Here is a 26,068-nt window from a genome sequence, read left to right as displayed (position 1 = left end):
GGAAGATAACATAAAAATTAATATTCGCATAGCATGGAAACTTTGCTTATTTTTGAAGTTATAACTATGTAAAGTAATTTGGTAAGCTGTACGGCGGCTGTTGATCTGTCATGTGTTCCTCACCCACAAAAAGTAAATGATATAAACAAATAAAAAGTGTTTCCTTTGGATTTACGTTTAGTTTAGTTTATTTTATCGAGTTGACTCGTTTTACCTTTTTCTTTTCAATAAATTTAAGTATTGGTACATGGAAATATAACAACCAAAAGCACGTTTCCTTGTACCTATCTTGAGTAATTAATTATAGTTCCACCATAAAATTAATAGTGCAAAAAGAGAGAAAAAATTGGAGTGTATCAAACAAGAAGTTCAATATATATATATATATATATATATATAAACGAGAAGTTTGGTATTTACGGACAAACCTCCTACCTCTTTGGTTCCTACAGAGAAAACCAATAAAAAGAAGAGAAAAAGCAAAAGACATAAAGCGTTTTGGTTTTGACAAAGCAAAGAGAAGCGACACGGTTGAATTGAGCAACCATAACAACAGACAATAATAGCACCCGAACCTAAAAACGACCAAGTTGCCTTGGCTGACTTGGTACCTTACAAATACAACAGTAACAATTCATTGCTAATTATTATCCTTCCCAGATCGGATCTGAATTTCTTATACATCCATCCGCCTCTCTCTGTGTCTCTAACAATCTCTGCAACGATTTCAGGTCAGGTCAGTCTCGCATTACAGCTCTAAGAATAACATTTACCATTATTTTATAATATTTGGTTTAGGGAGAGGGAAAGTTTACGAGTTTCGTAATTTGAATCGTGTCATGGTTCAATGTGATGCATTGTTTGGTTGTGATTGAGCTACTTTCTCTCTCTCTCTCTCTCTCTCGCTCTCTTTTCTTTTTTTCTTTTTTGGATTTTGATTTAGATAACATTTTTTGGAGTCTTTGAATTGATCTGAATTCAACAAAGAAATGACTGGAAAATCTTGCAGATTGTGTTTTTTTTTTTTTTTTTCGTGTTGCTTTTGTTTTTGTTTCGCGAGCTGTATAACATTTTCTTTTTCAAGTGAGGTTCAATGCTCTGTTTGGTTCCGGAGAAAGCCCCAGAAAATAATGAATCAAGACAAATTTTGGTTTCTTATTCTGCGATCGATTTATACTTTTTTTTTTTAAATAAAGTCGAGAGATACAAAAAGAGCTCAAAAGATTAGCTCAAGCAAAGAAATGTAGGGTAGTTCGTTGAATTTGTATATGTATATATAATTTTTTTTTTCTTTCTCATTTGTTTAGGAAACTAAAACAATGTCACTTACTGTGTTTTTTTTTTTTAACTTCCTTTCTGCATCGTTTATGTACAACCTAATTCAGCATTATGATTTTGGTTGAATATAGATTTGGCAAATTTAGCTATTTTTTATGGAAGTTTTTACTGAAATAGGTAGCTTTGGAGATTTCAGAGTGATTTGATTGTATCAGACTGGCTATTTGGCAGTCTTAAGATCAAGCCAAGATTCCTATGCTCAAAATGCTGCCTATATGCTAGTTTGCAATCTGCTTGTGTCAAATAGTTCTGTTGTCTGATTTGGTTGTAACTGAATGTATTTACTGGCTATGTGGTTGTTCAAATGTAGGGTAGGTTGGGTTGTGTCCAAGTATATAGATGGCTTTAAGTTAGGATAAGAAAGGAGATGGTAGAGAGTGATTTGGATAGAGAAGACGTTGAATACACAGGAGTCAACTACGCTCAGAGTGGAAATCAAGGTTCAGGTCTTCGCAGAGAGCCCTCATTCTCGCGCTGGTGTGATGAAGATGGGAGAGTCCATTTGGATCATCAGTTAGGAAATACAAATGAATGTGTAGAAGAGGACTCTGAATTTGAGTTGCCTTTGCTTCAACAGGGTGAGCTAGGAAACGGGTTTTTGGACAGGGAGAACTACCATAAATTTAAGGAGATAATTATGCACTTGAATGGTAGTGATACTATGGGTGATGTTTCTATTCATGTTGGGGGAGATAAAAATGAGAAGTATGTGCCTTTCGATATTGAAAATGGGTCTGCAAGGGATACAAACAGTGTTGATATCTCCATGTCAGAGGGTAATCAAGAAGCAATGGTGCCATATTCCAAGGATCCTATTTCTGTTGCCAATGTGTTGAAGACATTGTTTTTCATACTTGTATGGTACACCTTCAGTCTATTTTTAACCGTGTAAGTTACTTGTTTACTCTGTCCATAATTCAATGCATGATGCTTCATTTAATTTTCTTGTTGATGCAATGAAAATTTTCTTTCATTCTTATTTTGTTCGCATTTGATTAGGTATAACAAAAGTTTGTTAGGAGAAGATTTGGGAAAGTTCCCAGCTCCTTTATTGATGAACACTTTCCATTTTACATTGCAAGCTGTTCTATCAAGGGCCATTACATGGTTTTGGTCTCATAGGTTCCAACCTACTGTTGTTATGTCATGGAGGGATTATTTTCTGAGAGGTAAAATTTTCACCTTAATTTTATAGTCAATTTGCTATGTAAGAGCTGTTTATTCATTTTGTTTTTGTCTTTTGTCCCAACCAAGCTAGTGTTTATGTCTATTGGTTTTAAGTGGTGGTTGGTTTTGAATTTCCAGTATTTGTGGCTGTTAGGATGACCTAGAAACAACTCTTTCTTAATTGGATTTTCTTTTTTTCTTTTTTTCTTTGTGCTCCAGATTCTAGTGTTATTGTATCTAACGAAATAGATGTTTATTGTATCTATAGCTCAGACGTAGTTGTTTACTTCAAACTAATAGTATTTGGGTACTGTTTTTCGATAAGTAGTATTTGGGGAATGACTTCTTGTATTGATAGGCTTATTATGCAGAAATCCCAAAACATCTTCATAGGCTTATTACTAGAAAACCCCAATTTCTCTAGAAACAATTATAGGCATAACATATCACATTTATTAGCCTTAGCCCTATACCTTCAGTGGTAGACCTTGCCACCACAGTCTGCTTATTGCTTTTATACATTAGGAATTCCCACCAACAAAAGTACAAACACCTGATATAGACTACTTTTCTGAAGATGATCTCCATTCCAATCTGCATCAGAAATTCTGACAACCTCCAATTTCTTAGAAGGTTGAAAAACTATTCCTTTACCTGGGGCTCCTTTCAAATACTTTAACTACAACATACAGCCTCCCAATTTGGTTATTTAGGGTGTTTTGCATGAAATGACTTACCACTCCAACTGCAAAAGTAATATCTGGTCTTGTTTCTGATAAATTAGTTTTTCTGCTTGTCTTGCTGTACCTGCCTGTATCTTCATCTCCATCTTTACCGAACTTTGTGTTAGAATCCATTGGTTTATCTAGAGTTTTTAGCCCCTAACATGCCAATTTCTTCAAGAAGATTTGTAACTTAGAACAATACTGTTTTTTGATCTAGCAACCTCTATACCCAAAAAGTATCTTAACTAGATTTGACTGCATTGTAGTTATTTGCATGGCAACGTTATCAGATACAGAAACAGGAGAAACCAAAGCTGATTAATTAGTTTCAGCCATTACAATAAATTCGAATTTGGCAATCTACAAAGGATTGACCAATAAACAACTTAGACTGCAATTTAACCAGTCACAACTTAGACCTTCATGACTCAAACAATCAACTAATTGTTGTCCATATTAAATCATAGGGATAAATGTAAAATTAGTTCCTATGGTTGGCTTAAATTATAAATCGTTCCCTGTGGTATAAAAAGTAATTCAAAGGTCTTCGGGGTAGGCCAAAATAGCAATTTAATTCCTATAGTCAAATTTCGTCAAAACACTTGACGGATTCAGTTAGTGTGCCACGTTAGCATCAATAAAATGATGACACATGTCACTCTTAATAAAAAAAAAAAAAGATTAAAAATATAAATATATAAAACTAAAAAATTAAAACTCTATTATATTATTAGTTTTATATATTTATATATTTTTTTATTAAGAGTGACATTTGTCATTATTTTATTGGTGTTGACGTAGCACATTAACGAAATCCATCAAGTGTTTTGACGGAATTTGATTGCAAGGACTAAATTGTTATTTTGGCCCACCCCTAGGACCTTTGAATTACTTTTAATACCACGTGGAGCGATTTGTAATTTAGGCCAATCACATTGATGGATTTTGCATTTATCCCTAAGTCACATAACAAACTTGTATCAAAATTGGAAGGAAATTGATAAACAACTTATAGTAATGAATGTTCAACAATAAAAATATACGAATCAAGGCACCATTGACTTTAAAGAAACTCACATGGAACAAAACTAAAACAACTAGGCATTTAAGCTGCTAGTTGTAGACGGGAAAGTAGATTCAGAGGTATTTTCTTGGAAAATGTTCTCTCTCTCTCTCTCTCTCATGGGTAGTGCATGAGGGAGTGGGTAGCGCGTGAGAAAATCGGAGGTCTCTTCTCTGATTTCTTTATTTTACGATGGGTTACGTGGGTTATTTTTACGTGGAATCAAAATTATACGAGTTACGTTCAGGCGATGGGAATCAGAATATCAAGTTGACTGAATGGGGAAGGGTGAGTTTAAGTACGGTTGTCATGGGAGTCACGAGATTGGTATGGTTACTCAAGATGATGAATGAGTTGGTGCCGGAAGCAATGGGGATAGGTGCATGCAGAGATCATCGAATGGGCGATTCAGTCATGTTTTTGCAGAAAAGGATGAACAAGTATGGGAAATTCATGGAGATAACTGAATATGGATGTGGAGGGAGACGCAGTTTCGTTGTAATACCGGAGGGGCGCGAAGGTCAGGGTTGGAGGCATTGTATCTCGCAAATGGGGCGGCTTTTGAAGCATCTAAATCATGTGAGGGATGCAAAAATGTGAAGAAGATTGTTACGCCAGTACAGACACGAGTATGGTTCTTGGGCGGACGTTTGCCGATGTGGTGGAGGGGAAGATACTGTTAGTCCAGACGAGTGGGGTGCATAAGGTGAAGCCACCGGCGAAGGTACAACCTGGGGGATCGTATGCAGAGGAGGTGGTAGGTTCGCCGGATTTCATGGCCAACGATGGAACCAAAGCAGCCGGTGAGGGGACTTCAGCACTTGCTATGGAAGGTGTGCAGTCCACGGGGATCATGTCCAGGGATCACACCATGCAAACAATGAAGATTCTGGAACCTCATTTTAAGGAAGATTTTACGCGTGGTTTGAAGGAGATTTTGATTTCCTTTCAAAAGGAAATAGCCAGCTATTTGTATAAGCTGGAGATGGTCTAGGGGAATAAGGGGAAGGAGGATGGGCCAAGTCACTTTCAGCCCAATCAAATGATGGACCTAGTTGGTTGTGTGGATTTTATAAGTGAGAAGGGTGGGGCTACAAGTCAAGTGGGTCCAGTAAAGAAGCATGATACAATTCTTCGGATCCAGGAGGGGCCTAGTGATAGTGGGCCTTCTTACAGGTAGTCCATCAAATATTACAAGAAAACATACTATCGAAGGAAGCCCAAGACAAGGGCAAGATGGCGGGTGAAGCAGAGGGTGCGACTTGGCCAACCGGTGACTGAGAAATCACTGGAGACCAACCGAAGTAGTGTGCTGGAGGTTTTCCCAGGGGCAGACAGATTGATTCAGCCAGTCAAAGCTGCACATGCCATGGGAAACGATGATAGGACAATTCCGGTGAATACAGAGTGGGTGCGCCTTGGCCAACCATGACTGATAAATCACTGGAGACCAACCGGAGAAGTGTGCCGGAGATTTGTTAGCCTGTTGGCATGGTCAGCAAGGCAATATTTCAACTAAGGAGGTATGGCGAATTGCACCACCGTGCGTCATGTGGATTATTTGGCGAGAGCGGAATGGAAGATGTTTTGAAGATCAAGAAAGGTCAATGGAAGAGCTCAAAAAGTTGTTTATTCAAACTCTGTTTCATTGGGCCGACGCTTTTAGTGTGCCTCAATTTTCTACTGTATCTCAATTTTTATCATTATGTTCTTCTTTCTGCCTTTAGTGGGGCATTTCTTTGTATACTTCCTGTGTACTGGGGTTGCGCCCCTCTGCACTTTTCAATAAATCACTTATTTATTAAAAAAAAGAAACTAACGTAGATAATCAAAGGCTGCTGAAGCACTTCCATGGTAACAAAACAACTAACTTTTGGGCAAGATCAAAATGCTGTTCAAGAATTGAAAAATAAAGTTTTAGCATATTAAACAACTTCAAAAATCCAAACCAAATTACTGGGAGACAGGATGAAAACGAGTAGGGCCAAGTCAACAGGCCTTGATGTTTATATGATTGTATGGCGGAAAGAGAAAGATGAGAAAAATTACTATTTTAGTGTTAGAGTTTTGGATCAATTTTCTGATACCATGTTGTGTTGATGAGTGGAGAGAAATAGAGAATATGAATTCCTTACATATAATACTCTAAAACCTTTGATATGTATGCTATGTGAACCAGAAGAAAAACATGAATTCGATTTGATATCATTTATCTTTTGCATTTAAATCATGATATGGGTGAAGATTGAAGTTCTACCTTTCCTATGTGGTGGAAGAAACCTTTGTTGTGTGTGGAATGAATCTTTTGAGGGAATGAAACAAATGTAGTAAAGTTTGAGAGCGTGGTGGCCTTTTGACGTTTCTCCTCATCTTTGTTTATTTTCATTTTAGATGAGTTACCTTAACAGACAATGGGATTTTGGGTTAGTGGTGAATGGTAACAAGGTAGAGAAGTGGTATGGATTTTTATAGGGAAAAATGCTTTTAGGGTCCTTGAGGTATGGCTTTTTGTCAAATCACTCCTGAAGGTTTAAATTTTATTGATATAGAAATCCATGCCCACATCTCTGTCTTGTTCCCATTCACCACTAACCCAAAATACTTTAAAAGTCCTTGAGGTATGAATTTTTTCCAATTCACTCCCTAAGTTTTAAATTTTATCGATTTACTCTCTAAGGTTTCAATTGTTATCAAATGTATGCTTTCAACTATCTTCCATTAAATTTTTAATGGTGTTGCCATGTCATACCCAATTAGAAGGCGACATGTGTCCCCTTTAATAAAAAAGATCAATATATATATATTTGATCACAATTGAAACCTTAGGGAGCAAATCAATAAAATGTAATCTTAAGGAGTGATTTGATAAAAAGTCATTCCTCAGGGACCTCAAGAGCATTTTTACCTTTATGTATATATATAGGACAACCCGTTAATAAATTATACTCTACTTTGTTTTGCTTCATGAGTGGTACTAAATTCTACATTTTAATTAGTACCAGTACAATATAGGTTTTATCTCTAACAGGGAGATAATATGTCCACAAGTGACAATTTTGCAGAAGAATTTGGTCAAATGTTTTATGTTAGTCTCAGATTTCATTGCTCGTGATTTGTTTTCATGTTTTATGATATGTCGTCTCTTATGCCCAGATACTGTTGTTTTCTAGTTAGTATTATAATTCATATAAGTTTCTTAATGCAAAATTTCTTTATTGCATATTAAATTAACTTTTCTATCAACTAATGCTACAGATGGACTTTGCCTTTCACAGTTGTACCAACGGCCCTTGGAACAGCAATGGACGTTAACCTAAGCAACGCATCCCTTGTTTTTATATCAGTCACATTTGCCACAATGGTTGGTTTTCTTTTACTGTATTACGTTACCATGAAATACTTGTCTTCTCAATAACTTTTATTCTTAGTAAGTCCACATTCCATTATTTTTAAGGTTCTAAGTGAACATTTTGAATCTAACCCTTCTTTTGTTGTGCAGTGTAAATCTGCGTCTCCTATATTTCTCCTTTTATTTGCTTTTGCTTTCAGGTGAATCTCTTGTCAACCGAGTTTTATTACCAGTCCCCTTTTCATATATCGTACATGAATGTTGTGCTGTGATTGTCATTAAGAATTAAATATGTCATCATCTATTGTTCTTCAGGTGGATCTTTCAATTTCTTGAACACTTCTTCATAGTTCTAAAATTCTAAAAATTAATTCCACATCAAAACTATTCTACGTAAGATTCGAACATTGGATCTACCACACCCTTTCTGTGCCTTGGTTATGTAGCCAGGTGGTGAAAGCTATCCCTATTTCTAGAAGAAAGTGGGATGGTATATTTGTTCTTAGGTGAATATGCGCAACAACTTGTGGTTTCCCTTTTTCTTCATCAGCTATCAAGCATGGTTTTGTGTTTGTAACATTCAGTAACCAAGCCCCTTTGCGCTTATATATATATAGTTTGCGCTTATTCAGTAACCAAGCCTTGATTTCTAAATTAGCTCCTCTCAATACATTCATCTTGATCCAATGATTCTCCAAACCATTAGTTAGATAGGGCAACAAACTGCAAAGTGATTTAACTCAACAATCCATCCAAAGCATGCCTATCCTGTATTCAAATGCTATCAGGCTTTCTGGGTGTCGCAATAGGTTGATTGGAAAAATGATTTTGATTATCTTATGGTTGTCATTGATTCATATGTGAGCTAAAGGTATACTAGTAGTTATTATGTTTATGGGGACATTGGTTTGTCGCATTAATATGACCTGGACTATGAGGTTCAAGTTGTATAAAGCTGAGTTTGATCTCGAGATTAAGCTCGCAAGGCATAATTCAGTTATTATAATTCCATCAAGTTGATGTTGGTTAATGGTTTAGTTACTTCGGATCAATTTGTGATCATGGAGCACATTGTGCATTTCTATAACAGATTGTTTACAAAATAGTTTAGTTGGTGGCCCAAATTGGATGGCCTTCCATTTGATTCCATTGATGAGGAGGAGGCCACTTGGTTAGAGTGTCCGTTTGAGGAAAGTGAGGTACTAGAGGTGGTGAAAGGTATGAACAGGGACAAGGCGCCTCAACCTGATGGTTTTGCTATGGTTTTCTTCCAAACTTGCTAGGAGGTGATTAAAGATGTTATGAGGGTCTTAGGAGTTTAGGGCTTCTTTGGGTCTTAGATTTCTTTTATGGGGGTCATTTTGTGGGCTAGCTTTGGTTTTCCTGTGTATACTTCCCATGTACTTAGGGGCGCCTTACGCTTTTTGATATACACAACATTACTTATCAAAAAAAAAAAAAAAAAAGGATGTTATGAGGTATTTCATGAGCTTCATGCTAGTAACAAGCTTGAAAAATGCATCAATGCTACTTTTCATTGCTCTCATTTCGAAGAAATTGCCAAAGTTCTAGCCACTAGATTGAAAAGGGTTGTAGAGAAGATCATCTCAAAGCTCCAATATGCCTGGATAGTAGGATCGTATCAGGTGAGCTACGTGTTCTTTGCAAATTGGATAATGAGAAGGCCAATGATCATGTTAATTAGGAGTTCTTATTTTACTTGCTGAGGAGATGTGGTTTTAGGGATAAATGGCGTAATTGGCTACTAGCATTGTATTTTTTCGGTACGCTTTTCTATTTTGGTAAATGGTACTCCCATTTTCTTCAACAGCTCTCGCAGTTTGTGATTGGGTGATCCTTTATCTCCATTGTTATTTCTCATAGTTATGGAGGCTTCGAGTAAAATGCTATCCGCTATTATAGATGGGGATTTCTCTCAGGCATTTCTATGGGGTTTAGTAACTCTAGTTTGATTCATATTTCTCATCTACTATTTGTGGATGATACCCTACTTTTTTGTAAGGCAAACCTAGAACATATACACTTTCTCAGTGCCTTATTCTTATGCCTATGAAGTTGCCTCCAGTTAGAAAATTTACCTCACCAAGTCAGCATTGGTTCTTGTGGGTAATATCAATAATGTTGATGGCCTGACCAGTATTCGGGGGTGCACATTGTTTTCTTTGCCTATGAAGTATCTTAACCTTCCATTGAGAGCTCCTTTTAAGTTCAAATCTATTCGGGATGGTGTTATTGAAAAGATTGACCGTGGTTTAGCTAGGGTGGAGGATGATGTTCTTGTTTAAGGGTGGAAGGATTACCCTAATAAAGACATATTGTCCAATTTTTCAATGTATTTCTTGTCTCTTTTTCCCATTCCTGTTGGTGTTGCCAATCACATAGAGAAGCTTCAATAAGATTTTTTTTGGGGTGGGCTAAGTGATGAGTTTATTTGGTAAGTTGGTCCAAGGTTTGTGTTTTGATCTGTGAGGGAAGGTTGGAGGTTCGAACCTCGAGTATTTTTAATCGTGCTCTTTTGGGGAAATGGCTTTAGAGCTATGTGCATGAGAGGGGGGCCTTGTTGAGAGTTGTAGTGGATTCTAAGTATGGTAGCTTGTGAGGCAAGTGTTGTTCTAATGACGTTAATGGGTCGTATGAGGTGAGTTTGTGGATAAATATCAAGAGGGTTGGAGGGAATTTTGTAGTCATACCAAATTTGCGTTGGAAGATGGCTCCAATATTAGATTATGGCATCACAAATGGTATGGGCATTAGGTCCTTAAGAATAATTTCCCGTATTTGTATAGTTTTGCTTGTGTGAAGCATGCTTCCATGGCAGATTACTTGGAGTTATCCAATGAGTCCCATCAGTTGAATGTAAGCTTTATCAAAGAACCTCATGATTGAGAGGTGTATGTCTTGGCTTCATTTTTTAACTTGTACTCCTTTAGAATGAGACAGGGAGATGAAGGCAAGCTCCGTTGGTTTCTCTACAAACAGGGAAGTTTGATGTTAGGCCGTTCTATAACGTCCTTGTACGTCATGAGCTCTCTCTTCCTTTGGAAGAGTATTTGGCGGAATAAGGTCCCTGTGAGAGCTACGTTTTTTGCTTGGACAACCTCCTTAGGGAAGATACTCACCATGAATAACCTTAGGAAGTGGCAAGTTATTGTCATTGACTAGTGTTGTATATGCAAAAGTAGTGGGGAATTTGTGGATCTTCTTCTTCTCCATTGTGAGATCACCACTGCCTTGTGAGTGCTATTTTTAGCTACGTTGGGTTAGCTTGGGTCATGCCTAAGCGAGTAGTAGACCTTTTTGCCTGTTGGAGAGGGTTGGGAGGCCCTCAAAGCACAGTTGTGTGGAAGGTGGTTCCGTCTTGCCTTTTGTGGTGTCTTTGGAGGGAAGAGAAATGATAAAAGTTTTAAAGACAATAAGAAAGTGGTGACAGAACTTAAGTCCTTTATAAAAAAAATCTTATCATTAGACCTCTGCCTTAGATTTTAATTTGCTTAGTTTTCAGGATTTTCTTGACTTGTTCTATTTAGCTAGGTGTTTCTTCTATATACTACTTGTGTACTTGAGTTGTGCGTTTGGGCTTCTAATGATATTCTTTTTACTTATAAAAAAAAAATTATTTTGTAAGTTGGGTAGGGTCAACGGCATAGCCAATATTGACTGGGGACAATCACATAATAACACCAAGTGTGTGTGCATTCTTTCTTTACATGCTTGTCTGTGTGTATGACATCTCTGCTTGGATTTTGGTGCACTCACATAACGTTTCCATTACGGTCAGACGTGGCTTCATATGAGTGTTTCTGAAGTTGAAAGAGAAAATTAGAGTTCTCATATTTAATATGAATATTTTATCTCCCAATTTGGTCTGTCTAATATACTTGAAAGTGTTGCATTATGTCAGCGCCCAAATGTGGTGGATGCGAACGAATTTTCATGTTGTGGGCATAGCAGAACTTGAGGATAACATGAGAGATCCAAGTAGATGGTATTGTCATGTGTAGAAAAGATTAGCGATTGCATTAGTAAGGAGGAGCCATATTATGGTAATTGGGCTACATGGACAAGTGGACAGCTGAAAAGGATACTTGTTGAGGGTGCCAAACTGTGGAAAAAAAAGAATAGGTGTAGTAATTTGCAAATGTGTGATCCTAGATGGTGTTTTTTGATGGTCTATGCATGTAGAGTTGAATGGCAATAAAGATTTTTGTAGCCAGGAACAAGTTGATAGAATGAGGCTTGTTAAATTAAGTTTCATTATAACTTTATTGCATACTAGAAAGCTCTTCAGTCTTGAGGATAACATGAGAGATCCAAGTAGATGGTATTGTCATGTGTAGAAAAGATTAGCGATTGCAATAGTAAGGAGGAGCCATATTATGGTAATTGGGCTACATGGACAAGTGGACAGCTGAAAAGGATACTTGTTGAGGGTGCCAAGCTGTGGAAAAAAAAGAATAGGTGTAGTAATTTGCAAATGTGTGATCCTAGATGGTGTTTTTTGATGGTCTATGCATGTAGAGTTGAATGGCAATAAAGATTTTTGTAGCCAGGAACAAGCTGATAGAATGAGGCTTGTTAAATTAAGTTTCATTATCTAACTTTATTGCATACTAGAAAGCTCTTCAGTTTTGAGATCTCTAATTTTCATTCTGTTATTCCATATTCATGTTCCAAGGTTTGGTATCTTCTTAAAATGTCTTTTTTTTGTGATGTTTGTATTATCTCATGCTGCTTTATCTATTATATGTCATCCATATTGTAATCTAGATATCTAATCATCCTGTGTTCTAGATCCATGTTTTGATCATGATTCTTCTTTTGGTTGTTACCCTGTTATCTGCATTTAATGCCAAACTTTATTTGGAAGGTTGGAGTCTCCAAGCATCAAACTCTCTGGCATAATTTTAGTGATCTCAGTTGGAATTCTCTTAACAGGTATTAGGCTTTGTCAGTATTTGCGTTTATCTCTGATAGTTATTTGAATATGCATTTATTTGTTTGTAAAACAGATAGCATCAATGTTAGTATATACTCTGTTTTCCACATTTCTGAGGATGCGAGTTTTCTAGAGTGGTGTATCTAGTTGCTTGAGTGATGCTGCAAGCATGCAACGGATGATCCACCAAGACAAAGCCCCTGGGCGCTATTTTGATGTGGGATCCCAAGTGGATGACATGACATAACATTGGTTTTATTCGTTCAGAGGGGTAAAGACCCTGAAGTTGATTCAAATAGGAAAATGAAAAAAAAAAAATATAGAACGATTTCTCTCTTCCCTTTCATACCTCCCTTTCTCTCTCTTACCTGTATCTTTTCTATCTCATTCTTTCTCATCCCTATCCACTCTCTCTCCTATATTTTCAGGCTATTGCAGTAATTCTTCCTTTAATTTATTAATGGGGAAAAATTCAGTCACAAAGTTGTGATATGCCCAAAATATAGGGTATGATGTCAGCTGCATAAATTCAAACTTCTTCATAAAAATGTCACTAGACTTGTTTACCCCTTGTGGATCTTACTCTCTCCTTCTATATTTTCAGGCTATTACCCTAATTCTTCCTTGAATTTATTAATGGGTGAAAATTCAGTCACAAAGATGTGATATGCCCAAAACATAGCATATGATGTCAGCTGCATAAATTCAAACTTTTTCATAAAAATGTCACTAGACTTGTTTGCCCCTCGTGGATGAACTAAATGTGAGTCCAAAAATTAGAAGGATTTTTCGTTTCCATTATCCTCTTTCCTATTAATCTAAATTCATATGTTAGCCAACGTTCTTAGCAAGTTTTATACCTTCAAGAATCAAGACTGCTTTAAGATCTTGCAATGAGCCAGATGCATTTTGTTTTTGAAAATTAATTTTGAAACTAATTGAGATGTTTTAAGATATGGAGATTCTCAACTAAAACTTCTTGAAAAAGAGCAATTTCATTTTGTGATTTGCCCTTATATTTTCTGCAATGCAACTGCCCTAGCTGTTGTTGATTTTCTGCTATAATTTACGTGGTGCAGAATTATTGCATTTATTATTCTTGAATGTATGATTGGATTACTTTTTTAGGCAGTATTCAGTGTTCATTTCATTATTTTCTTTCTCTTCTTAATTTTAGATTGTAACACTAGGTACTTTTCTTGTGTGCTTGTTTTGATTTTTGATTTTTGATTTTTTTTGTTTAAAAAAGAAAAAAGAAAAGTAACCCAATGTTAATATTTCTCTGTTTTCTATCTATCTCTGTATGGCAGTTGCGAAAGAGACAGAATTTGAGTTTTGGGGTTTCATTTTGGTTATGCTTGCTGCTGTAATGTCTGGCTTCCGCTGGTCCATGACTCAAATTCTTCTGCAGGTAGGCTTTGTTTGTGTTTCTGATTTACTTCCTTTTTGCATGATATATAGTTTTTGACAATTTTTTCCCAGTATCCAAATTAGTTTATTTATTTATTTATTTTTGATGACTGTATACTTACTTAATTCTTGTTGGCTTGGAACCTTATTTTGCATTCTATTCGATGTTCATCGACACCAAAATCCACATATAGAAAGAAGCCTATGGTAAGTGCTTTATGTTACTTTCTGGAATCCTAATTTAGCAAAGTTTCAATATTATATTAACATACTGCATATGGACTAGGATCATCAGTTCTCAGTTGGGTATCATCAGTACATATGTATTCAGAACCTATGACTGTCACACACTCTTGCTACTGTTACAACTGTTAAGAGTATTAAATGTAAAGAAGGGCAATCTCATACTTTTCTTATTCAGTATGAATAGAGTAACAAACCACTCTAGCATTATGTCACAATTTTTTCATGTTCTTTCTCTCTCTAGCTTTCAACAGCATATGTATCAGGTGTGGTTTGCTTAGAAGGTCTTGTGTTTGTATCTGAGAGACCACCACTTGTGTTATTTTTCATTTCTAGTATGCTTGATGTACATTGTTGCCCACTTGTTGACAGCTCAAGATTTCGGGATAAATAACCAGCAAATTTATTAACAAGTGACAGAAGTCCTATCACTTGTGAAAAGGATTAAAAAAACATTTTGACTGTTAAAAGTTGTAAGATTTGTGCTTATAGAAGAGAATAGAAATCATAGTTAACCAGTTTTTAGAATACGAAAGTTTATGAGTTTGTGGCGTTTTTCGATTCGGGGGGAAGGGGAGGACCGGATGTGGTGGATTCCTTTAAGAAAAGGGAAGTTTGAGGTACGCTCTTTCTATAGGATGCTTGCCTTTAAGGCGCCTAACCACTTTCCGTGGAAAAGCATTTGGCGCACCAAGGCTCCTTTGAGAGTGGCGTTTTTCGCATGGTCGGCTGCCCTTGGGAAACCTCTCACGTTGGATAATGTTCGGAAGAGAGGTATCGTGGTGATTAATCGATGTTGTATGTGCGAGGCGGATGGGGAGTCCGTGGATCACCTCTTTCTTCATTGTGGGGTTGCACGCAAGTTATGGGATGTTATCTTCTCTCGCTTTAACATGTGTTGGGTAATGCCTAGTAGCGTGAAGGAGATGTTTGCTAGTTGGTGGGCGGGCGGTAGAACGAGTAGTGCTGTGGTATGGAAGATGGCTCCCCTTTGTCTTCTTTGGTGTCTCTGGAAGGAAAGGAATGCGAGATGCTTCGAGGATGTTTCAAGGAATCTTGAGGACCTTATTCACTTCTTTTTGTACACCTTATTCTCATGGACTACAGGCTGGCTTGCGCCTTTAGTGATCAATTTTCCTGATTTTCTCTTTATGTTCTCTTCTTCCTTCTCCCCTACTTAGTCGCTCTCTTGTATACTTCCTGTGTACTTGGGTTGCGCCCCTCTGTGCTCTTTAATGCATTATTACTTATAAAAAAAAAAATGAGTTTGTGCAGCCCCTTCTTTAAGTACTCCTAAAAGTGTCGCAATTTGTCTTGCTTTATCTTCCTATCTAGAGTCATGTAATTCAAGAGCTAGGAATTGTGTTCATCGGAAATAGTCGTCAATCTTTAGTAGCAACAAATTTAAGGCTAAAAGTTTTACTCTCTATTGGTAGTAATGGAATTTATTTTCAAAGGAACTTTTGTTGATTTTGGAGTATTCACATGTGAATGTGCTACGGGAGGCTTCACATAGAGGGTGAAGCTACAAGAAGCCTGGGAAGGTCCATGCCACCCCAAAAATTAAAGTTGGGGAACTCATTATCGAAGGAATCCAACTGTAGCTGGGAACTCAAGAGAACACATTATATGTACCTAATAACTCCTAAATTCCCGGTTGAATAATTAAATAGAAAAATTAGCCCTTGTTATGCCTGGTATAAAACTTTGTGCCTCATTTTCAATGGATTATATTTATGCCACTGTATGTGAAAAACACTTTTTTTTTTAGTAAATCAATCTCATTGAAAGTACAAAGGGGCACAACCCAAGTACACATGGAGTATACAAGAGAGATCCTCAATTAGGGAGGAAAAGAAGAACATAAGCCCAAAAATTTAGAAAAACTAGAAAAACGAGGATTATTGTATGTCGCCAACCAAACATAAATAGATTCGAACATATAAGCTTTTAACTCCAACCCTATTTTCTCACAATCTTCAAAGCTCATTATGCACAGAGGAGCCACACTCTAAGCTTCTAAAATGCAATGAATTCACAACTATCTTGCTAGCCAACAACTCAACCACCCTTTTAGGAGTGACCCTTCTACACCAAAAACACAGAAGACTGAACCCAGAATTCTTTAGGCACTTTATAGTGGAGAGGAAGATGATATATCAACTCCTCTTGCACATGTAGCACCAATCCATAGAGTTCCTCATTCTTAGGTATCTAAAACGTTAAAATCTTCTCTAATGCCGCCGTTCACTCAAAGAAAGCCACTCTTGAAGGAGCCTTATTTCTCCAAATGCTCTTTTCAATGGGAATGGGGGGAGCCAGTAGGAGTGCGAAGCGCATGATAAAAGGATCTAACCTCGAACATCTGCCTTTTCGAAGGGAATCTGTCAAAGGGATATGACAGATCTTATCCTTGCCACCTCGTCCCAACATGAGAGAATACAAGTGATCAAAGAACGAAGTGACCAAGCCCACCTCCTAATTATGCATTGGTTTGGTTAAAGAAATATTTTCAGTTCAAGATTGCCATTAGAAAATTGCACATGATTTTCCACTGAAGCCTCCTTACAACGAGTAATGCTAAACAATTCCGGAAAAGTTACCTTTAGTGGATGATCCCTGCACAACAAATCATTCCAAAACTTGATCTTAGATCATCTCTCACCTCATATCTGACAAATCTAGAAAAAACCCATCCTTCTAATTTTTTTACACATCCTCACCTTGAAGGGTCAAACAACCTCATTGGAACACTATCCTCCCCTCATGATATTATATTTGGTTTCCACCATTGATCTCCACAAAGTCTTTCTCTCCATGGCAAAGCGTCATAACCATTTTCCCAAGTGAGCTCGATTAAACTGAATCAGTTTTTTAATACCCAAACCACTAGATCAAGCCTGAGAATAAATCTTAGACCAACTAAATAGATGGAATTTGAAGTCTTCACCAACTCCACCTTACGAAAAATCCCTCTGAATTTTTTCAATCCAGCTAGCAAATCTTACAAGGATGGGGAAGAGGGAAAAATAATAGGTAGGTAGATTGAAAAGAGTGATTTTAATCAATGTTGACCTACCACCGTTGGACAAATAAAGCCTCTTCCAACCAGCCAAATGCTGTTTCATTTTTTCAACAATACCATCCCATATTGATTTAGCCTTGTAGTAAGCCCTAAAGGAAGACCCAGATACTTTGAAGGCAAAGAAAGGCACCCTACAACCAAGGTTACAAGCCAAACCTCATCTACAACGCTGATAGGAACTAACTATAATTTAGATAAGTTAATCTTCAACCTCAAGACAGCTTCAAAACATTAGAAGAGGCAACGTGGATAACAGAGATGACTTGGATTAGTCTCACAAAAGATCAAAATATCATCAGCAAACTAGAGATTAGACACTAGGTTTCGATAAAAGCCCTCTATCCATTGTGGCAGATAACATTCTATGCAGAGCCTCTATGACAAGTAGAGGTAATGAAGGATCCCTTGTCTCAAGCCACAATAGCTATTAAATTATTCAGAAGGAGATCCATTAATCAAAATGGAGAAATGCACCCTAGAAATACATTGAGCTAGCCAAACTCTCCATTTCTCCCTCCTTAACTGTTTCAGCAGAAAACCCCAATTAAAGCCTTTTCCAATCAGCACACTAGGATCCCTTGATCTAATTCAACTATTGAAACATTCATTATCTAAAAGACCCAAATTTGAAATTTGTTTACCACCGATGAACACATTTTGAGACCTACAAATAACTTTCTCCAATATCGTTTTCAGCCTGTTAGCTAGGACTTCAGAGATGATTTGATAAACACCACCCACAAGACAAATAGGACCAAAGTCCTTAATATCTACAGCCCCAACTTTCTTAGGGTTAAGGGAAATAAAACTTGCATTAAGGCTCTTTTCAAACTTACCTTGAAGATGAAACTCCTGAAAAAATTCATATATCCTCTTTAAGGACCTCCCAACAAGTTTAGAAGAAAGCCATGGAAAAGATACTTATTATTCTAGCCATAGGGTCACATAAAGATGGTCAAGCTTGTTATTATAAATGCCGTTTTGTATTCTCCTGATATTTAAAGTTAACAATGCTGTTAGTTTTACAAAATCATCCTAAAATGGTTGTTTTTAATTGTTTCAGGTTTGAAAAATCCACTTACCTTGATGAGCTCTGTTACTCCAGTGATGGCAGTGGCAACTGCCCTCTTTTCTCTTTTATTGGATCCTTGGCATGAATTTAAAACAAGCAACTACTTCAACAGTCCATGGCATGTGACTCGAAGTTGCTTGCTGATGCTTTTTGGTGGAATACTTGCCTTTTTTATGGTAAGAATTTAGGTTTAACTTATTTTCTTTTTAACCGACACACAAAGACACATACTTTCAAGCATATGTGTGTCGTGTGTGTGTGTGTGTGTGTGTGTGTCTGTATAGTCCTTTAGGTTTGCTTTTGGTACCTCCCACGGGTGGGGGAGGTGGAATTGGTTGGATTTTAACTAATTACACATTATATGCATACCAATTCACTTGTTTGACTTTGCTTGCTTCTGTCATAGTTAACATTCCTTTAGTCATATATCTGTCGATCTGAGTTCGTGCCTGTTGGTCTTGCTGCAGGTATTGACAGAATACATTCTTGTCTCAGTAACTAGTGCTGTCACAGTAACAATAGCAGGTGTTGTCAAGGAGGCTGTCACTATTTTGGTATAAATTGCTCTTTAGATTTTTTCCTTTTGATATAATTGTTATAAATTGAGCTAGCCCTTTAAATTTATGGTTCTGCCCGACCTTCTGGGTGTCTTCGTTGTTACATTGTAAATTTCTGTAGCCATGTTTTAATTATGTTCTTGAATCATTGCTCATGTATTCTGTTATGATATTCATTTGTTAGCTTTATAAATCAGGTGCTCCTAGTATAACAACTATTAATTCCATGTGCGTGCTAGCAGAGTTTCCTTTAGATTTAGGAACCAGTAACCTTAAAAAAAAAAATTCTAAACGTATCATTCCATGCTATATGCAAATTTTCATTGGACATTCCATAATTTTGAAGCTGAACTGGATAGATTTAGAGAATCTAAAGTTATTTAACTTTGATTGAGCTTGTGCCTGTCGCTGCTGATTTAGGTGAGTGAAACTGCTATTGCATACCTATCAGTTAGGTAAATTAGTAGTAGACTTGTTCACTCGGTAAATTCTGTCTCATCCACAACAGTGCTTCTGATTTCTTCTTCTTGTTCCCCTTCTGTCTCACCCAATTCTGCTATCCTTTCTTTCTCTCTCCTGATGTATCTTTGTTCTTTTCTCTCTAGATGTCTACAATGCCTAGTCCCTTCTGCAAAAAGGGCTGGGGATTTTTCTTTGCGGGTGTATGAATTTTGTATAAGTATTAGAGAGCAACTTCCGTTCATTTCATTTATAGGATTCTAGCATTTTCTCCTATCAATTGTGAAGCTCAATTAACAATTAAATGGAAGTAACTAGAAACAAGTCCTAATAGAGTGTGGTTGATGAGAGAAAAACAGTTAATCCAAAGTTTGCCAGTGCATTTCAGAGGCATCTTAATTTCTTAATTTCCATTAATTGTTTGACTGTGTAAATTGATTGAGATGCTGACTACATTAATTCTAGCTTCAACGACCATAAACCTGCGATGCCCAAACTATTTATTTATGTAATTGCTAATTCTCAGCTTATGTAAATTTTGTAGCAGCATTGTCTTGTGGCCCAGTAAATGCTAATGGTGTTTTTCGTCTGGCACAGTTTAAGCTCAATTTATTGGCTCACTAACCTTGAATTTGAATTGAGAAAAGTTCAAAACAATTCATTGTTAATTAGCCTTGAACTGATAATCATGACATTGATTAATTTTCTCTGCTGTAATGTTATTTGGAGGCTGATGATGCGAATAATTTCTGTAACATTATTTTCTAATCCTGTGTAATGCATATTCAGGCTGCAGTCTTCTACTTCCATGATGAATTTACCTGGTTGAAAGGTGCTGGTCTCTTCACAATCATGTTTGGTGTCAGTTTATTCAATTGGTACAAGTAAGTCATCAGTTTTGAGCAAAAATTATGGTATGCTCTATAGCCTTTTCTGTTTTTTAATCCTTGTTCATATGTCAAAATGAAACTAATAAAGACTACCAAGAAATCTCTATCTTCTTTCTTTTATTATTATTATTATTATTATTATTATTATTTAAACTTTGTCAATGTTGTCTTGTTATGTGGAGTTGAGGCGCTTTGCAATGTTCATTATTAACAGAAGACTTGCCATTTGTCATATTCTCCATGTTAGACTAAGAAAAATGTGCCACGTGTATTCAGATCCACATTATTATGCCACATAGGCAATTATACCCAAATTTCTTTTTTTTTTTAAGAAAAAAAAGGGTTGGTGGAGATCCATCCCCACTTCCACCCTCATGGAGGGGCGGAAGTGGAGATCTCCACCTCTGCAGAGGAGTCGTGGAGGGTGGCTCCTCCACCACCCACTTCTACGGGGGTGGATTGGGGGAGGAGCTACCCCCATTGCGGGTGGATCTCCATTTTTTTCCTCCCTTTTTTCTGTTTAGTTTTTACTTTTTGGGGCATAATTGTCTATATGGTATGGTGACATGGATCTGAATATACATGACATGTTTTTATTGGTCTTGTCTGGAGAAGATGACTGCTGACAAGTCTTTCATAAAAAGCTACTTGGAGAATATGACGGAAGGATCGACAGCCCTGACTTCGCTTGAAGATGTTGCTCTGCTTTTGTAAAAGAGAAGGGTTACACTTCGCCTTCCACGTCACACTTTGGCTTGCGGAGAGTTGCAGCTTTAGCATTTAGAGTGTGCTTAGATTAGAAATTTGAGAATTCTAGTAATTTTGAAATGATGGGGATGAAAAAACGGGGCTTTTCTATCCTATATCCTAGAAGGTATTTGTTTGGATGATAGTTTGAGAATAAGCAAGGACTAGTCCCTCAGATATGGATCTGTATAAGTTCACCACCTATTCTGGAGATTGACAGCACTCGCTACAAGGCCCTCTCATGCGAGATCTCAAGCAATGGATCCTTGAAACTACTGTTGTCAACTCTTTAGCCAGATATCTGAACTCACATTTAATGCTGCACATATGACCCCTTGAGTCTTTGTTTTGGGTCACTCGATCCTCTCTAAGTTGAATCAACCTTATCTTTGTAGTCAACCTTCCACATTTTCCTGATGTTGTGATGGCTCATGCTTAGTCAAGCAGGGGCATGTCACATGCATGGAAAATAAGAGAATGATTATGTGCCTGGCAAGAGAGGGAGGGAGGGAGGAAAAGAAAGAGGTCTTATCTTTTTCCTATATGGCTTAAGCAATTGGCGAAAAATGCTCTGGTAGGCAGAATTTTAAGAATGTGGAACCAAAAATCCATCCTCAAACTATTGCTGAAATTTCAAATTTCTGCCTCTTACGTTTCAAAATGTAAACTGTTAGCCAAAGAAATTAAATTTCTGTTTCAACATCAAATTCCGCCTCAATTACCATATATTTACGATTATCTTGACATAATAGTAAATGTGTATAGCAAAAGAAAAAAGGAAAAGTTTCATCCTATGCACAACCTAAGTTTTGATGGCACCAAATTTTCAGGCAGCATTAGAACATTTAAAAACATTTTGGAAAGAATTCCCTGATGTTGTGTTAGAATTTGACGAAGTTTGACTCTTCAGATTTTTCCCGAGGTTGTTTCTTGCACTTTAAGGAATCCGTTGAGGAAGCTTTTCCACCGTATGGTAGAGGAGTTTTCAGATTGACGAGAGGATGGTAGTATTGTGCTGCCCGGTCATATTGATCTGTTTACTTGATTATTAGGGGCAGTTTAGTTCAACATTTAGGGAAGGAGGGCTACTGTATGAAAAAGATTCTTATTGTGTGATTTTGAATATATATAAAACATGGATTGCATAACTGAATGTCAAAGGTTTGAATTTTAATTCATGTTTTACAACTTTTGTTGGCATTGAATGTTTATGCCTAAGGGTTATGTTCTTAGCTGTTGTTGTCTTGGGGAGTTTTTGGACACTTTTTTTTTTTTTTAGAGGTAGTTGTTGTACCCTTGCTAATGAAACTTGCTTGATCTTTGGTAATGCAATCTTTTCAATGAGGCTTGTCACAGTTTCTAAGATTTGTAGGCAGTTTTAGGAGTGCTCTAATCTTTCTCTAGATTGCACTGTTCATGTGACTGAAATTCTGCAATACTTCTTCCATTGTAGTAGTTGAAACTTTCTTCGTGAAAGGTCTAGTGATAAGTTAGTGGTAGCATATTTAACAGTGAAATGTTAATTTGGTATGTCATTTGGGGCATACCATTTTGTTATTAATAGATTGGTACCGCTAAATGTGGATCATTTGCTCTTCACTGTGCGTTCAAGCCCCATTGTGTGTGTGTTACTTGGAAATTAAACAAACAAAAAAAAGAAAAAAGAAATTTTAAGTGTTATCAGACATCAGTTTTGTGATAGGGTTTTGGTATTAGCTTTTTTTTTTTGTAATATTATTTTTGTGTCAGTTATACAAGAACCCAAACCCCACAGAACTGATGCTGTTGATGAGTGGCAGACCTGGTGTAACTAATTCTGGTTCGGCCAGCCAATTGTAAATTTTTTGCTCTTTACTTTCCCTGTAGATTTTTGTATCTTTATGTTTGATCATTGGCATTGTTTTCATCTTCTTCAATTCTTTTTCTACTTGACATCTAAATCATGATTAAGTACATCTAAGAGTTTGTTGATATAATCCCGTAGTTTGTAAATTGTAGGTAGAGCTAAACTTTATATCAGATCATTTTTTTTTTTTTTTTTTAAATTCTGAAAAGTAATATCAAATAATAGAACATTAAATAGCAGAACATGAGACTTGTAGCTTGTTAATAGTTGCATAGTTCTTATATTCTCTCTACTCTACCTAAGTCATCCTTGTGATCAGAAGTATTGATCATTTTACTGTATTTTATTTTAGATACCAAAAGCTAAAGACGGGTACAAGTGAAGATGACAGTATGGAATCATTCAAGACAAATGTTGCCGCCAAATATGTGATTCTTGAGGAGATGGATGAGCAAAATGATGGTTCTTGAAAACCTTTAGTAGTCACATCACCTGAACTCGAAGTAAGCCTCTCACATCACCTTTAGTAGTCTATGTATGGTTCATGTACATTTTAGCTTTCAATTGTTCATGCATCCATTTTGTATGCCATACATGGCACCAAATGCATGTCGTTTGATGACGATGGTTTAAATTGATCCTTTCACTTCTAGCATTCCCAGAAAAATAGATCAGAAAATGTTCTACTTTTAACTTCTACTGGTTCCTACCTTTTCCTTTTTGGAGAATCTAATTTTATCCGGTAGAGGGGTGTACAAATACATGTTGTACTTTGTTTGGATTATTAATTATAGTTATCTGATTGATAGTTCAAAATTGGATTGGAACAAATTCTGGTTTCATTTCCTTTTCTTCGAATTTACCACTAGGTTAGTGACATTACAGTCTCAAAGTCGGGCATGCTTATACTATTTTGCTCACAAGCAGTGTCTTCGAAATTTTCATTTCTTCGCTGGCTTGGACCATGATGGGTAGGATAGACATCAAGACCCGAGTGCATTTGTGTGGTCATCACCAACTTGTGATACTTGCTCCTGACTATCACCTCCAAGAAAACTAGATTTTTTTAAATAAATATTGTTGCATCTTCTACGGTGGACATCTAATCATATTTTTTCTTTTAAGAATTGTTTGTTGTATTGTGCAGTAAACTTAGTGAAATCATATATTATTAGCCTCTACTCGTGCTTGGTAATTTGCTTGCAAGCACATATTTATATGATGTGCAATTTTGTCTATTTAACTATAAATTGCAATTTGTGTTAAATTTACTCGGGGAAAGTTGATACTCAAGTTCTCTTTTTGGTGAAGCTTGTAACAAGAACCGGTTTGGCTTGTCTCTGCCTCAGCATTTACAAATTCCTATGCCATTCAAAATCTGTATGCTTCCTCTTTTGGTTGGATGTTCTTGGACTTCAATGGGAGTCAGAGTGAAGCGGACAATTCTTCAATGTCAACTGTCTATATGCATTCAGCACAAAAGCCCTTTTGGTATGCCAAGTCTCCTCAAGCTTCCAGTTAATTAGGAATCAAATATGTTTCCGGATCTCATTGTTCTTAAGAGTAGGATGTAGATTAAGTTTGTTTTTTTTTGTTATTATTATTATTATTTCTCTTCTTTTTGGTTCCCCCTTCTCTTCCAATTGTCCGAGTTAGATGGGGGTTAATTGTTTTGGATGTAAATAATAATTACACTGTGACTGAGCTACACCTTTTTTCCGGGAGAAATATTTTTTTCATGAGAACATTTAAGTCTTCCGCTTAACTTGTTCCGCTTGTTCATCATATTCATATGATCATATCTATTAACTTGTTCCTTCGGTAGGCAAAATGGTTTTCGAACTGACCCTGATCAACTGTGGTACTGGTATTATTATTTTTTAAAACAGTTTTTAATCAAAACGATGCTGTTTTGCCACCCTATATTATTAACTCCTACTCCTACGGCTATTATCATACATTCTGAGGTGATATTCACTCTTATCATTGGATTTGAAATAAATTATTATTAAATTTTAATCTAACGGTGAGAGTGGAAGTCATATAAAAGTGTGTAAGAGTGAAAGTAAAACAATGAAAGGATTAAGAGCATTTACATCTGGCTCAATAAATATTTCACTAAAAGATCACATTTTTTTTATTTTATTTTAGTATTATTCCATTTTTTATAGTATCTCACTATTCTACTTAAATATTCTTTCTTTAACAATCATATTTTTTAAACTTTGTTATTTTCCAACAATCATATTTTTCTAAATTTGTATTTTTTTAATGATCATATTTAAAAAAAAAAAAAAAAAAATTATTTTCCTAATGGTCATATTTTTTAAAAAAATTTTGTACTTTTTCTAACCGTCATATTTAAGAAAAAAAATGAAGCATTTAATACCAAGGCTCCGTTTGTTTCAATGTAAATTGATTTACGAAAAATGTTTTCCGTATCTTTAGGTGTTTGGTGCGACGTAAAATAATAGTTAACGAAAAATATTTTCCCTTTGACTGAAGATTCTTCTTTAATTTTTGGAAAATGATTTCTATTTTTGAAAACCATAAACCATTTTTCAACTTTGAACATTTTATTTTCAAATTGATAGACCTTAACATGACTCGCCCAGGATCCCACCAAGACTTGACTGGGACCCGATCGTACCTACCCGAGACCTGACTAAACCTACCCAAGACCCAATTGAACCTGCCCAGGACCTCGCTAGGATTCGCCCAGGACCTACCTAGGACTCTCCCAGGACTTCACCAGGACCCGCATGTGACCTCGCTCGGATTTGCCCAAGACCGGACTGGGACTCGACATCAGAAAATATTTTCGGTGAGAAACATTTTTGGTGGAAAACATTTTCCTTGCAAATGATTTCTTAGAAAACATTTTTCGGTATTTGGCATGTACAGAAAATCAGGCAGGATATCCGCTGGGTCCTCGATGTTGAATACATTTTCCAGTATTTAGTGTGTACACAAAATCATATTAAATACTAAATTACAAAAATGTCCTTGTTGTGTCTTGGGTGGGTCCTACTAGGGTCTCGGGTTGATTCCGGCGAGTCTTGATAGGGTCTAGGCAGGGTTCGGGCGGGTCTCGAGTGAGTCGTAGTGAGGTTCTTGCAAGACTTGGTTATGACACCTCTAAAACTTGGTCGGGACATTT

The 26,068-nt window shown here is 36.5% G+C and overlaps 1 protein-coding gene across 1 annotated transcript; it reads left to right on the top strand.

Moving 5' to 3' along the window:
• The first annotated feature begins 1,675 nt into the window (after positions 1 to 1,675).
• LOC132182807 (Nucleotide/sugar transporter family protein) lies at positions 1,676 to 24,667 on the top strand. Its single transcript, XM_059596156.2, has 12 exons — positions 1,676 to 2,226; positions 2,338 to 2,507; positions 7,569 to 7,654; positions 7,793 to 7,842; positions 12,531 to 12,598; positions 13,910 to 14,010; positions 14,204 to 14,216; positions 18,401 to 18,585; positions 18,877 to 18,963; positions 20,215 to 20,309; positions 23,261 to 23,411; positions 24,220 to 24,667. Exons 1-11 carry the CDS (start codon positions 1,706 to 1,708, stop codon positions 23,376 to 23,378), a joined length of 1,494 nt encoding a protein of 497 aa, XP_059452139.2. The 5' UTR covers positions 1,676 to 1,705; the 3' UTR covers positions 23,379 to 23,411; positions 24,220 to 24,667.
• Positions 24,668 to 26,068: the final 1,401 nt, after the last annotated feature.

This window comes from Corylus avellana, chromosome 5, assembly GCF_965113065.1.
Source record: "Corylus avellana chromosome 5, dhCorAvel1.hap1.2, whole genome shotgun sequence".
In the NCBI taxonomy this organism is placed as follows: domain Eukaryota; kingdom Viridiplantae; phylum Streptophyta; class Magnoliopsida; order Fagales; family Betulaceae; genus Corylus; species Corylus avellana.
This window is presented reverse-complemented; position numbering and strand designations above follow the sequence as displayed.